Source organism: Empidonax traillii, unplaced genomic scaffold (assembly GCF_003031625.1).
Source record: "Empidonax traillii isolate 1590-97213 ecotype Southwest subspecies unplaced genomic scaffold, ASM303162v1 scaffold557:size1000685, whole genome shotgun sequence".
NCBI classification, from domain to species: domain Eukaryota; kingdom Metazoa; phylum Chordata; class Aves; order Passeriformes; family Tyrannidae; genus Empidonax; species Empidonax traillii.
In genome coordinates, this window is record NW_020955750.1 from 170,376 (window position 1) to 185,113 (window position 14,738).

Genomic DNA, 14,738 nt, shown 5'->3' on the forward strand with positions numbered 1-14,738 from the left:
GAAGGTCCCGCCCGCTCCCCCGCCGTGCCCAATGCGCTCCGGGGCGGCGCCGCCTGGCATGGCCGCCCCCGCGCCGCGGCCCTGACCGACCTGCCCCGCCGCCGCCCGGCCCCGCCGCAGCCCGGCCCCGCCGCCGACATGGGCACCGTGCATGCCCGGGTAAGGGACGGGGCCGGGACGCGCCCGAGTGGGCCGGGCCGGGTCGGGAGCGAGGCCGCCCCCTCCGCCGCTCAGCCCGAAGGTCGTCCTGGGGCGGCCGCGCAGGGACAGCAGCGCTTGGAGCCCCAACCGGGGCTCCGTGGTGGTGGTGGTGGGGGGCTTCCCTGTCTTGTCGTAGACTCGCAGAACGCGAGGGGGTTGGAACGGAGCTTGAAGATCGTCTCGCTCCGCCACCCCCCTGCCCCCGGGAGTCCTTCCACAGGTTGCTCCAAGGGGCCGTCCGAAAGTCCTTTGGACGCTTCCAGGGATGGGGCAGCCACGGCCTCTCCGGGTGGCCGGAGCCAGGGCCTCCCCACCCTCCCTAAGTAAAGAATCCCTTCCTAAGTAAACAGTTTTTTTTCCTAAAGAGGACCCGAGTCTCTCCAGGAGTTGACCTTTCCGCGGGAGGTCGGGGCTGGTTAAAGGGGAGAGACTGTGGAAATTAAAACGGGTAAAAAAAACTGAAAAACTAAGAACCTAAGAAAAGAAAAAGCGGAAAAAAACCACACCAAACCACGAGGCAAAAAGAAGCTGCAGCTGGCGGGGTGAGAATCAGGGCCGGTGGGGCTGCAGTGCTTGGGGAGGGCTGTGCTGCCTTGCCCAGCGCTTGGAGATGGTTGTGAGCAGATGGATAAATCTCCAAATCCATCTACAAGTGCTCAAACAAGGGGCATAAAGGTTTAAGGGTTCAGTTTAACGCGGAAGGGCCTGGCTACAGAGTAGCTGATTTAGTTTCTTTATCAAATTCTTTTTCTTGTGTGATCTGTTTTGTGCTCGTGTGTAGTGTGAAGTGATACACAGTGACAATTGCCTGAAAAATTTTTGAAAGTGAGAGAAGCGTCTTCATTTAGCTTGATTTTGATATCTAACAGCAATTTACTCTTCCAGCAAAACAGGTGGAACTGTTAAGCAATTAAACAATGCAGCAAGTGCTGTGTTAGTGGCTAAGACTGAAAGTGGGTTTACTGAGTTATCTAATCCTGACCTCTGCTTTTCTCAGGGAACCCCTTATTCACTCATGCTTGAATCTGTTACTTCCTGCTAAGTCTGATTTTTAACTCTCTCAGGTATAGTAAGTAAAGCCATGCCCTGCTGGAAAACATTTTGATTAACGTGCTCCCCTCTGAGGTTCTCGAGCCTTATTTGAAAGGCTACTTCTAAAAGAAATACTGACATAAAAAAGCATGTAATTTACATGAAAAGCAAAGTGACATGCTGAGAACACCCTTCTTATTTTATTGTTCGACATTCGTACTCCTCTTCTTCCCAAAAACCCGAACTAGAGAAGTGTGACAGCCTGATTCCTTTAGGTATTGTTTTAAGAGGGCAGAATTCTTCTTTTAGCATGCCTTAAAAATGAAGGCTATTTTTGGAAGAGTGCGGAGTATTTTTGAGAAATCATTCAAAATGAAAGCTATTCAGCTTTCTTTAAGGATTTCAGTAAGCAGGTAAGTGTTTACTGTGCTGGTAATTCCCCTCATTTTAGTTCTTCTCTTTGCTCTTTTCCCTTGGGGTTTGATGATCACGCTGCCAAGAGCCATAGTTTTTTTTATCTTTGCAAAAAAGACGTAAATCATTAATCAATGTACCCTATTAAAGGCAGCTTTATTTTTATGCTTTCAGAGTTTGGAGCCTCTTCCCATGGCTGGGCCAGACTTTGGCGCCTTGGGAGAGGAGGCTGAACTGGTTGAAGTTGAACCTGAGACCAAGCAGGAAATTCTGGAAAACAAAGATGTAAGTGCCTGAATATCATCCTGATTAATTATTTTTTCTTTCGTAGAAAGAAATTACTTGGCACCCTTTCTTTCTTGTCTTTCCTAAGGCAGCTTCCTAAGATATGGATTGTGGTGTGAAAGAATTACATTTATTAGTGTGAGTTTGATGTTGTCTGGTTCCTGTTCTTTTATTCTGCTCTTTATTAGATGCAATCCTTAGAGTCATACAGATATATGTGATACAGGTGGTGTAATCTGAATAGTCTCTTTTATGAACTCTAGTACAGAATCATGGAATTGTTTAGATTGGAAAAAAAAACTCCTAAAATTATTGAGTCCAACTGTTAACCCAACACTGCCAAGGCCACCACTAAACCATGTCCCCAAGGGCACATCTGCGTGGCTTTTAAATCCCTCCTGGGCTGGTGACTCCAATCCTTGACAACCCTTGTCAGATTTTTTTTTTTTTTTTTTTTTTGACATTTACCCCTAAAATTCCCTAGAAAGGTTGAAAAAACAAGGGAAATGCAATCCCTGTGGTCCATTTCTACCAGCTGGCCCTGGAGCATGTTGTGATTTTTGCAGTAAAATTGTCTCAGATGATTATATATCAAGAGGAATTCTTTTAAGAAAACAGAAAACCTCATAATGTGAGTGATCTAGGCTTGCATTTTAAACTGCACTGCTCTGGTGGTAGTGATGATTTTAAAAGAGTTGACGTATTTGTGACGTGGAGGTTTGTTTGGGTTTTTTTTAACTCTTTGCTTACGTGTAGCTGATACAAGAAATAGCAAACAACAACTACATGTTGTGCCTTGTGTGATTTCTGTAGTTATTTGTTTGTCCATACAACACTTACAACTAAAATCCCAGCAGCTGCATTCTGTCAGTGTTTCTTTTGCTACAACCAGTAGTAACTTTTGGTATTAGAGTTGTCTTTAACTTTTGTGTTAAGGGAACAACTTCCCAGACTCACGGACAGCACTGATTTCTGATAGTGGAGGTTAGCAGTAGTTAGTCTTTCACTTGGACAGCAATATTTTTTGTGCATTGGTGGTTTTGATACTCATTATTAGATGCCAATTCAGTCTTTGTGTGTAAACTTCTGTTCAGGTGGTGGTTCAGCACGTGCACTTCGATGGACTTGGAAGGACCAAAGATGACATTATCATGTATGAAATAGCTGATGTTTTCAAGGCTAAAAATCTCATTGATGTAAGTACTGGGGTGAATATCAGACCTGCTGCTTGGAAATTCAGGTTAATTAATTAAAATTTTTCTCCCTTTCCTGCTTTGTGCTACTCCCTTATCACGTGGGGTAACTTTGTCTCGTTTTGTGATGATTCTGATCTTGTGATCAGAAACTTTAATGTAAAATACTGGCAGATGGTGCATTTTCTGATGTGTTCAGCTCAGAGACCTTGTGAGATGGCAAAGAGATGTTTTTTTCAACTTCATTCTTCCCATTTGAGAATTTCTAACTATGAAAGTGACACTTCCAGTTAATTTGTTGAAGAGAAATTATTGGGACTCAGCACAGATGACCGATGCCAGTTCCCACAGTGGAGCAAAGTGTGAATTAGGCTGAATCTCCCTAAACTTTTAGGTGGTGATCCCTTCTGGAGCATGGCTGGCAATTAGACCTGTAAATTGGCCTGAATTCAGATTGGAGTGTTTAGGGTTTTGCCAAAAACAGGGGCCCCCTGTACAAGTGTAACTACTTTCAGATGTAGAATTTGTTTGAATAATAGGTTCAAGCATTACAAGAAGTAAGGAGCAAACTAACATAAGGTAGGAATTGAGCCATAGGCTCTGGGTTGGTTCATTTCTTTACAGATGCAAGTCTTAAAACATCATAACAGATGAATTAGCATTCATCTTTTGAATGTTGTTTTTGAAGTTGCATGTATGTGCCCTTGCATACAAAATCTGTGAATATTTTACAACTTTAGCTGCATTTTAACTGTTTTTTATTTTTGGTAACCTCTGAAAGACTCAAATGGACTGGATCACCTTGAAGGTCCCTTCCAACCCAAACTATTCTGTGATTGTGGGGCTGAGCTGCTTTTCTCATCCTGTAGGTCATGAGAAAATCACACGAAGCTCGTGAAAAGCTGCTTCGTTTAGGAATCTTCAGACAGGTGGATGTTCTGATTGACACCTGTCAAGGTGAGTATTCCCTCATTAACCCTCACCTTTTTCCTCATACCCACACTTTCTGTGTGTATAATTTGCTCTCTTCTGTACCTTTGTATATTTTAAATGAACACATGGGTGTGCTGTATATACACAAAAATGTGTCTACATCCATTATCCTTAGGAAGATGTATTTTCATGTGTCTGTAAATATGTGCATTTAAGTATTGTATACATGCAAAAATGAGTGAATTTCCAGCACTTAAATAATTTCAGTAAACATCCCTTAATCCACAGTTTAAAGGAATATGTGAGGGAAAGCTTGAATATGTGCCCTGTATTTCTATAACTGGCATTAAATCATTAAAACCTGTCATCCCAAATTCTGCACTCATATCCAAATGACATCTTTTTCTCAACTAATTTCTCTTTGTAACGTGGGCTTTTAATGTCCATTAACTCAACCAGTTTTCAAATAGTTCAAGTAATCCTCTGTCTGCATTTTTTAAATAACCATAGAGATAACATACACTTGTTGGGTTTTTTTTTTTTTTATGTAGGAGATGATGCCCTTCCAAACGGTTTAGATGTGACCTTTGAGGTGACAGAATTGAGAAGGTTAACTGGAAGCTATAACACCATGGTTGGCAACAATGAAGGCAGTATGGTATGGATTATTTCAAATTATGCCTTTTGGTCTTCCTCTTAGTTTCAAACCTAGCAAGGATTTTGGTGATCCCAACCAAATTATTTTCTTGATCCAGCTTTACTAAGGCTTTGCCAGACCTTTGTGTCTAAAGAGTCTTTGTATTAGTCAGGCTTTCATTCAGCAGGAGCCTATTTTGAGCTAAGGGAGAATCCTCTGGCTTCCAGCCCAGCATGTTAATTTTTTAATTCTTGAAACTACTGGAATTATTTCTGGATAACGTTTAAGGTGTTTTATCTACTGGAGGGATAAGTAAGGAATTTGGAATTTCATTTCCGTGAGATACGTTTAAAGTATTTTTCTTCTCAGTCAAAATGCTTTATATTTGACTTGGAAAATTGTTCTTGTTTTTCACTATTTTAGCCCAGTAACGATTATTGTGGGCTGCAGAACGCAAAGTTTTCAGGGATCAGATGAACTGTGGGACTTGTTTACCTCCGATTTAATTAAAGACGCATCAGATCAAAATCCCGTGTGAAAAATACTTACCGACTGACACAAACAGTCCCAGCTGGTGGGAGCACATGGTGCTTCCAGGTGCCCATCCTGCCCCTTTCCTGCCTCCTCACGTGCACGGGGCAGCTGTGCCTGGGGCTGGGAGATAAGCCAGATCAAGGGACTCATCCCTTTCTGCTTAGGGGTATTTTTAACCCGGGTAAGATCCTGCATGATGACTCAGGGGATGGTGTTGTGCATGTGCAAGGGGAACAGGAGCTGAGAGCTGCTTATGCAGCTCCACTGCCAAAAGCCCTGTCCAAAAGGCTGTCGTGGCCTGAAGGGAACCAGCAGGGAATCCTTGTTGGTTCCTGTGCTGCTGGAAACTCACTGAAAGCTGCTTTGGTTTCCCTTTTTGGACTCAGCCTCCTCTTCTTTGAGATTTTAATTTGTTCCAGAGAAGGAAAACTTGTGAATGCTCTTAAAAACATGACTTGTATTAGCAACACATAATTATGTTTCCTTAAGAGTTGAACAGATTTGACATTTATTCTGATCTCTTAAATTCATCTGAAGCCTGAGTAATATTTCATACTAAAAGCCCTTTCTGGTTAGTTGAATAACTGCCTAGTAGCCATCATTACAAAGTTCAGGTGACTGATTTGCTTCCAATAGCTGTTAGACAAAAGCAGTCAGGATTTGGGAGCTTTTTAACTTTCTTTTGCAATAGAAGACATAACACTAGTAGAGCCCTGGTAATGTCTGTGCTTGGAGTAAACCTGCTGCCAAAAGGATGCAAGGAATTTGTGCCAGAACAGGCAAAAGTGTTCCAGTAGTTTCTGGAGAATTGCAAAGGTGTTGTGCTGCCATCAGGACTGGTGGCAAAAGGAGCTTGTTACTCAAAAATACAGGCAAGTGACTCTGGAGTGATAATTTTCCATTGGCTTTGGTTGTGATAATGTTACATAATAATTATTTTACTGCTTTTGTTGCCAGTGCAAAGACAAATCCAACCTGAAAGAAAAACACATTCGCTTACAAGCATTTTTGTCTTCATTTCTTATTCTTGGTAGATATGCTGTCTTCAGCACATGATTAAAATGCAAGACAGCAAACAATATGAAATGTTATGGTGTGGCATTTTTGTTTTGTTTTGTTTTTCTTTTCTGTAGGTCCTTGGGCTCAAGTTCCCAAATCTCCTTGGGCGTGCAGAGAAAGTAACCTTCCAGTTCTCCTATGGCACAAAGGAAACTTCATATGGCCTGTCCTTCTTCAAACCACAGCCTGGAAACTTTGAAAGAAAGTAGGGGATGCGTTTTTGAGTATTTCTTTTTTTTAACTGAATGAATATAAAGCAATTATTAAGGTCTTTAATTGAGTAATAATTACGTTTATTCCTTTCCGGGTGGGAGGGGAGGTGTGTTAATGATGGAGCAGAGCTGGTTTCTTAAGTTTTTGTGATCATTCAAAATTCCACCTACTTAAATAATTTCCTTTTAAAACCTGCCAGTAATGTTGTGTTTCAGTTTTTCAGTTAATGTGTATAAAGTGACTGGGCAGTTCCCTTGGAGCTCTCTCCGTGAAACAGATAGAGGAATATCAACAGAATTTAATGTAAGTGGAGCACAAGAGCTTGTGGAACACACACTTCATTTACACTTAATTTGGGCCACAGAGATGGCTTTTGCAAATGTGTGGGTTACTTTTTAATGCTTGAATCACTTGTGCACAGGGCTGACATGTCATTATTTGAGAAAGGTCAGCAATTTGGAAACGACAGAGGTCATGCACTTCAGTCTCTTTGTTAGAATTCGGTCTTATTTTGGCCATATAAAAATGCCAGTGTGTTTTTCTCCTAATTATCATTTCAGAGAGGTAGCTGGTTGCCTGCCTTTCTGTATCAGCCCAGTGCAAGATATTTTTTTCTGTTAGAGATGGAAAAAAGTAGTGTGGAGAAACTCTCTGGGCTGGAGCAGAATTAGCACTACTCTGAAATAAAAAAGAGTTTCTCTCTGACTCAAAGACTTTGGAAAGAAAGCCCTAGACTCCAGTATTAAAAACTGTTTTAATTTTGTAACAATCTTTTCATGTCTTACTCAATTCTTTTTTTTTTTTGTAGTTCCCAGTCTGGAAGACCAATCACACGGTGAAGTGGGAGGGTGTGTGGAGAGAGCTTGGCTGCCTTGCAAGAACAGCGTCCTTTTCTGTTCGAGAAGAAAGTGGACACTCCCTTAAATCTTCTCTCTCTGTAAGGCCTTCTCGTGGTCATTTTTTTAAACACGTTATTTTGTGTCATCTCACACCTAGGAATGATCTCTCTGTCTTAGGGTGGGTGGTGTGTTTTACCTCAAACATCTCTTGCTGCGTTTGGTCTCACCTGCCACCTGTTTTTGCAGAATTGCCTTGTTTTGTAGCAGTGGATTTCCTCGTCCTGCACTTGCCATGCCTTTTCTAAACATTCCTGTAGCAGTGTTCGGTCACTTGTCATCTTTCACAAATTGCAGATTTCTGTCACAAAATTGATGGTTTAAACTGGGGCATTTCTGCTGTTCTATTTCTGGTGTGTACCATGGGCAAAAACCAGAAAATAAGATAAAAAAATGTGTGTGTTTCATGTGGCCTCTAAATTCTAAACTGAGGGATATTTTTCTCAGATCCATGAAGCTACACTAGCCTTAGCTGCCTTCCACTGTTTGCACAGTTTTTGAAGGAAAATAGTAGTGTCACTCCGAGCTATTCAACAGATAATGAGAACCTAAACCCAATTTTTATATTCTTTTCAGCATGCCATGGTAATTGATTCCAGGAACTCCTCAATCTTGCCAAAACGAGGTGCTTTGCTGAAAATCAATCAGGTAGTATTAAACCACTTATGCTGTTATTGGGTTTTTCATCTGTGGGTTTCAGGAATTAATTTATCTAATTGATGCTCATGTTAAAAATGCCTAAAGTTAGAAATTAAACTTAAATTGACCAGGAGACAGTGAGGACCAGTATTTGCTTTTTCTGTTTACAGAACCTTTTAAAATCAGGCAACTCTTTTTTTATGGGGGCAAATTTTCATTTGTATTTATATTTTCATTCATTGGTCAGACAGCACAGCCTCTCCATGCCCCTCTCCATCAGCATTAAATTGCTTATTAGCTGAGAGACACTATTCCTGACAGTATTTACTCTGCACTTTTAACAGTTATTAATTAGTCCTTTTTTTCTAACACTGTCATGCAAGACTGTGGCCCTGTTGTTACAGAATTTTTAAGTCTAAGAATTGGAAGTGAAAAACTGAGTAAAAATAACTCCCCAAGGCATAATACACATGGATCATCTTGGCACAGAAAATGTTTTTCAGTCTTGTTCCATTCAGAGCTTTTCTAAAAGCTTGGGTTAATTCTTGCGAAGCCATAATTTCCGTAGTGCTTTAGAAGCAGATTGCTCTGAAATGCCACTGGAACTAAAAGTGCCACTTTAAGCAGCAGTGGACTGAGTGAGAAAGGTGGTTATAATTCAGGGTTTAGGTCACATACCATTTGTTAGATCCTGCCTCTAACACTGAATCAGTCCCTTCGCTGGGTATTTCCAGCCCTGCTTCAGTACACATGAAATCCCAGGTCTAGGGAAACACAGTGGGAGTCTTGATTCTGAGGCTGAAATTCTTCTGAGGCTGAATCTTCCAGCTCCATTCTTGCCTTCATTTACAAAACGGCTTAGAAAGCAACAGTTTGGTTTAATACTCGGAGGGGAAAAGCACAGCTCGTTATTCTGAGGGTCACACGTGCCTTGCTCCAAATTCAGCTGCCTCTCCATGCCAGGGCTTCTGTATTTCTTGGACAGAACACTGTGCTGATGCAGGCATGCTTTTAAGGGAAGAAATACCTAATACCTGTTAATCATCAACTTCTGTCTTTGCAGGAGCTGGCTGGTTACACAGGTGGAGATGTGAGCTTTCTGAAAGAGGACTTCGAATTTCAGTTGAACAGGCAACTTCTCTGGGACTCGGTAATTTTTTTAATAATGTTTTTTAAAATCTTTTTGTATTTAACGGTACTTGATCTGAAGTTTATCTGACATTATTGAACCTATGTCTTATGATGATTTTTCACCATGGGTTAGTAAATAGTTCCCAAAAGATGGATGATGTAGGTATCTTGGTTTGTTTCTTTGGAAAGCGGACTGCTCTTTATTTTTAATCTTACATTCCTGCCTTGCACAGTCTTTTGAGAAATGGGCATTCTGGAAGGAACACCTTGACAATTAACCACATGAACACTTTTCCATCTAGGAAAAAAAATGTTGGTCATGTCTGTTCCTTGTGATTTTTCAAAAACTTTGAGAGCTTTTGAAAAACTTCAGTGTTTTGAAACTTTGTTTCACCTGGTTATGAATATTCTGACTGATCTTGGGGTTTTGTTCTGTCCTTGAAATTATGAATGTATAACTATTAATTTTGGGATCCTAGCATGTAATTATTTCCTCTATGTAAAATTACTGGGAAAGAATGTTTCATGAGCTTCAGCTTTTCCTGAGAACAGAGAGATCCTAAGTTTCAGGGAGCTTTAACAACACAGACCTAATATTAGGTGGAAATTGGTTTTTTTCTGCTTATTGAAATGAGAATTTCAACATATCCTAGGAATATTTGTGTCTGTATTTAGAAAGAAGTTTATCCTATGGAGAATTTACTGTAAGTTCCTCTCATGGCTGAATGGGGAATTAAACAGCAACTTATTATGAAGATTTAAAAATCAGAGGTTACCATAATTTTTATCCCAAAAGTATTAACAGTAGATCTCGCTGTCTGGCAGTAGTACCTCTCCCTGGCACACAGGCAGCAAGAAACTATTAAATATGTTTGTTATAGTGACTTGGGTATCAAGAATTACTTATTATAGATAAACAGTAATGCTCTTGTGTTTAATTAATGTCAATATATTGAGCTGCAGAGGGTGGTTTCATTGAATTATAAGGCTGATTCACAGAAAGGTAATATTACCAAAAAACTGTATTTTTGGCAGTTACTTGTTGGCCTTTGGGTTTCAAATTGCCAGGAGTAATTTATGTCAGCATTGCTGTCTTATTTCCAGACAATTCATAAGAAAATAGGAGCTGGATGAGGTTGAGTGTTCCCTTAAGATGCTGTGGAAGTGGCACTTGGTTCAGATGTGCTGTGTTGATTTTTTCAAGGCACAGCACTGCATGAAAGAAAGAGGGCAGCAGCCATCCAGAGTTTCCCGAAAATCCCGCTGCAAATCCCACGCTGATGGTGTGATATCCATACATACACCGTGATCAGCTTATGGGAGCTCTGCCTGGGAGTGGTGACATCTCAGCTGTCTTAAGGAAATTAAGTGCTGCGTGTTCATAAACAACTTCTCTTCCTCTCCAAAGGTCTTTTCAGCGTCGCTCTGGGGCGGAATGTTGGTACCTATTGGAGACAAACCATCCAGTATAGCTGACAGGCAAGTTTGGAAAATGTTTGGGGTTGTTTTTTTTTCCAGTCAACACAGGTAATGTGTATAGAAAACTCTACATGAGAGAAGCAGCAGTAGCTCTGGTTCTGGGAAGAATTGAATGTCTCTCTGTAGCTTTAATTACATGTTGGTACTCCAGGCATTTTCCTATGCATGGATTTATAATTTGCTTTATGGTAGCTCTGCCTGCCAGTGTTTAGGGTTGCAAAATGGTATTTACCATCTGCAGAAGTTTGTAGCAGGCACAGGTACCGGTGTTTTTAAACACAAAGCCATAGTGTAACTGTTTGCCTTGTAGACAGTTTTACTAAAGCTGTTACAAAGTTGCCTTTCGTTGTGAAGCACTGCATTTAATTTGGCTGTACTCCCTAGGTTTTACCTTGGAGGACCAACAAGTGTGCGTGGATTCAGCATGTACAGCATTGGACCCCAGAGTGAAGGTCTGGAACCCTTAAATCCCGCTCCTCTGGCAGTACTGCAGATACTAGCGTGTCACATTCTGTCCTCAAGCTTTGTGTAGCCTGAAAAGAATTGCACTCATTCTGTACTTTGAGGAGTGTTATGGCTTTGATCTGCTGTGAACCAAGTGTGTGCTCAGACTTTCATGCTCCCAGTCTGTCACTTTAATTAGGAACAAACTTCGAGCTGAAAAAGTTCCCAAAACGTGGTTATGGCAATGGTCACATTAAATCCCTTAGGTGGTACTCTGATCCCTGCGCATATGCTCAGGTAGGTTAAAGGAAAGGGAATGTGCTCCGTAGAGGTGTTTTGAGAGCCAGGAGTTTCCTCAGTTCCATTCCTCCCTCTGTTATCAGTGGATTCAATATTCACTATAGTTTAAAGCCAACTGTTTAATTGTACCGATTTCCCATTTTGAAAACTAAGACAAGTATTGCACAGGTGTTCAGGGGATAGTTCTGATGACCCAAGAGTAGGATGAGGGAATGAAGAATAAAAGCACTTCCCTTGGATTATGTAAGTGCTGATTTTTTTCCTTTGCGATGTTGAGGTTGGAGAGAGAGAGAGAGAAGCAGGGGGTAGAAGTGCAGTGTGAAACAACTCATGGATGTTTTCTTGTACCTTTAACAACTGGTTCTTTTCATACATTCCACAGCAAAAGCTTTTATTCCATCCTTTTGCCCCAACAGGTGATTACCTGGGAGGAGAAGCCTACTGGGCTGGGGGTGTGCACCTCTACACCCCTCTCCCTTTCCGGCCAGGCCGGGGAGGGTTTGGAGATCTTTTCCGAACACACTTCTTCCTTAATGCTGGGAACCTCTGCAACCTTAACTATGGTAAGATCAGTAGAATAAAAAAAACCTTCTTCTCCATATAGAAAAGCAAAAAGGAGAGCTGCTCTGTGTCTGTTTACTCAGAAGCAGTTTGTTTACTGCATGTGTTTTGGTGCCTGTCAAAAACCTGCTGCTTTTAACTCACATATTTGACAGGTTGCCAGTAATTTAATTGAGCTCTCCACATAAATTCCAGCACATCTTGTAGGAAAGAGACCCAGGGGTGGTAAGAGTGGTAGCTGTGAACTGGTGATGTCTGCAGGCCTGTGTGGTAATTAACACTATTCTGAAGGGAGATGATTCTAATGTTTACTGGGATGAACTAAATAAAAAGCGGTGGCATGAGGGTGTGGTGACTGGTGGGATTTCTTTTCCCTCCCATGCCCAGCTTTTTTTCAAAACATATTTCAGTGATTTGGAGTATGGCTTTGCAATATAATTTCAGTCAGTTTTAGGATGCAGTGAGATTTTATGTCTGCCTGGCTTGATGTAAGAAAGGCAGCATCCCCATGGCAGGGAGACACTTTATGCACAACTGAAAGGCAGATTAACCGCTCTAAAATTATAATAGAGACATACTAATTAGAGAACAGAATCACAGAATGGTTTGGGTTGGAAGGGCACTTAAAGCTCATCTCGTTCTGCCATGGGCAGGGACACCTTCCAATATCCCAGGTTGCTCAAAGCTCCATCCAACCTGACCTGGAACTCTTCCAGGGCCGGGGCAGCCACAGCTTCTCTGGGCAACCTGTGCCAGGGCCTCCCCACCCTCACAGGGAAGAATTTCTTTCTGATATCCAATCTAAACCTGCTCTCTGTTAGTGTGAAGCCATTCCTCATATCCTGTCACTATGTGTTTTTTTTAATAGTCTCTCCAACTTTCTAAGGGAGTACTAAAAACATTTAAGGTTCTTTGTAGTAGGTCCCCCATAGTGGGAAAAGATCAGTAGCAATCCAACCAAAATCCCAGTAGTTTGAGTCCAAGGTTCTTGGCATTATGAGAGTTGTGGGCAGTGACTAAGTTTTGATTCTGCAGGAGCTGCCCCTAAGCTCTGAGACTCCACTTAGCCTGGGATCACCTCGCCAGTCTTTGATCCCAGTTCTCCTGCTCTTTTGGTTGCAGGTGATGGTCCCAGAGCTCACCTGAAGAAGCTGGCAGAGTACATCCGCTGGTCTTACGGGGCCGGAATCGTGCTCCGACTGGGAAACATTGCAAGACTAGAGCTTAACTACTGCTTCCCCATGGGAGTACAGGCTGGGGACAGGTTGGTTTCTTACACCAAATCCTTTAGCAGTAACTGGGGGTTTTTGCTGCACTTCTATCTGATTTATCACAGAGAATTGGCGCCTTTTGGTTTTGCTTGGAAGAGGTTTTTGAGCACTTGCTGCTGCTCTCCCAGCCCACTGTGTTCATGTGGGCACATCTTGGTTTAAGGCTTTGCTTCTCAGGTTTCAGAGCCCATTAAACTCGAGATCAGCTGTCGAAATGTATGAATAGCTGTGCTGCAGGATTTATTTCTTTAGGGCAGATGATCACTCCAGGTAATGGGGTTTTCTGGAGCCTTCCAGAACCAAATGACTGTATAAATAACCCAGTTTGATGTCTTTGTTTGAAAAATGGAAACAAGTTTAAGTACAGATAAAGAGAAAGGAATAACAAATTAATTTGTTAGCAACCAATTATCCTAAATCAAGCAAATATTATAGTATGCAGTAAAACACTTCAGGGGGGCCTGTTCTTGCCTGTGAATATTGTGTGAGATACTCTGTGTTTCATACAGGAGTTGGGTTACGTTTCCACTTATCATTCATGTGCAATGTGGATGAATAATAGCAATTTGAAAATCAGGGGCTTTATTTGCAAATGTAAACACTGCATAGGAATGACAGATTGACAAAGCAAAAGCCCTTTGTTGGGTAAAATTTGAATTGAAACTCTTCCAAAGATGGAAAACCTTGGGAATTTGGGGACAGGGAGAACAGATTTTAAATTCATCAGTCCCTTGTATATTACTTACAATGTTTATTATTTGTTTCTTTTCAGGATATGTGACGGTGTTCAGTTCGGAGCAGGAATAAGATTTCTATAATACAGAAACATTTTACATCACTAAATGAAATTGTGCTTTGTCATTGAAATCAAGACTATAATATACTTTGATAAGGTCTGACTTTTTTTCCTGGAAATACAGATACACATCTGAGTGATTTACCTCTTGGGCTCCCCAAGAAACTACATTAAATAATTATGCTCTAAAGGTTCTTTGTACCTCTGGTTCTTATCAAAGATGGGAGAGTGTTTGTAGGAGTGTAGCTATTTTATCTTACAGCTTTTGTGTTCCATATTTTATCTAGCTTTTAGTTGACAGTTTTTACTTAAAAATTAGAAAGTTTTGTCAGGCATTGGCTCTTGCATGCTGTTCACGTCATTATAGTTGTCACTGGCCTGCATGGCCTTCCCTGGGCCAACCACAATTCTCACAAATGGGAGTATGGTTGGAGTGGAAACTAAGGGGTTTTTCTCCATCATCACTTTCTGTGAGCAAATGACCCTGAAAAAATCTGTTGTGTCAAAAATTACACCATTTTAGTGGTTCCAAGTGCACCAAAATGTTCTGGTTTGAATCTATCTCACTGTTGTAAATCGCCTCTATTTAAATGCCTCCTACAATCTGAACTGCATACTGTAAAAATTCAAGTCATCTGTCTAGCACAACAAACAGTAAAATCAGAACTTTGAAAGGCTCAGGGTTCTCAGCTCTGAGGTGGGTTTGAGTGCTTTAATGCT

The 14,738-nt window shown here is 41.3% G+C and overlaps 1 protein-coding gene across 1 annotated transcript; it reads left to right on the forward strand.

Annotated features, from left to right (window-relative positions):
- The first annotated feature begins 70 nt into the window (after positions 1-70).
- Positions 71-14,212, forward strand: SAMM50 (SAMM50 sorting and assembly machinery component). Its single transcript, XM_027897731.1, has 15 exons — positions 71-159; positions 1,822-1,932; positions 3,027-3,128; positions 3,995-4,082; positions 4,610-4,716; positions 6,363-6,493; positions 6,717-6,804; positions 7,310-7,438; positions 7,974-8,045; positions 9,100-9,186; positions 10,576-10,646; positions 11,031-11,098; positions 11,807-11,953; positions 13,074-13,215; positions 13,995-14,212. Exons 1-15 carry the CDS (start codon positions 139-141, stop codon positions 14,038-14,040), a joined length of 1,410 nt encoding a protein of 469 aa, XP_027753532.1. The 5' UTR covers positions 71-138; the 3' UTR covers positions 14,041-14,212.
- Positions 14,213-14,738: the final 526 nt, after the last annotated feature.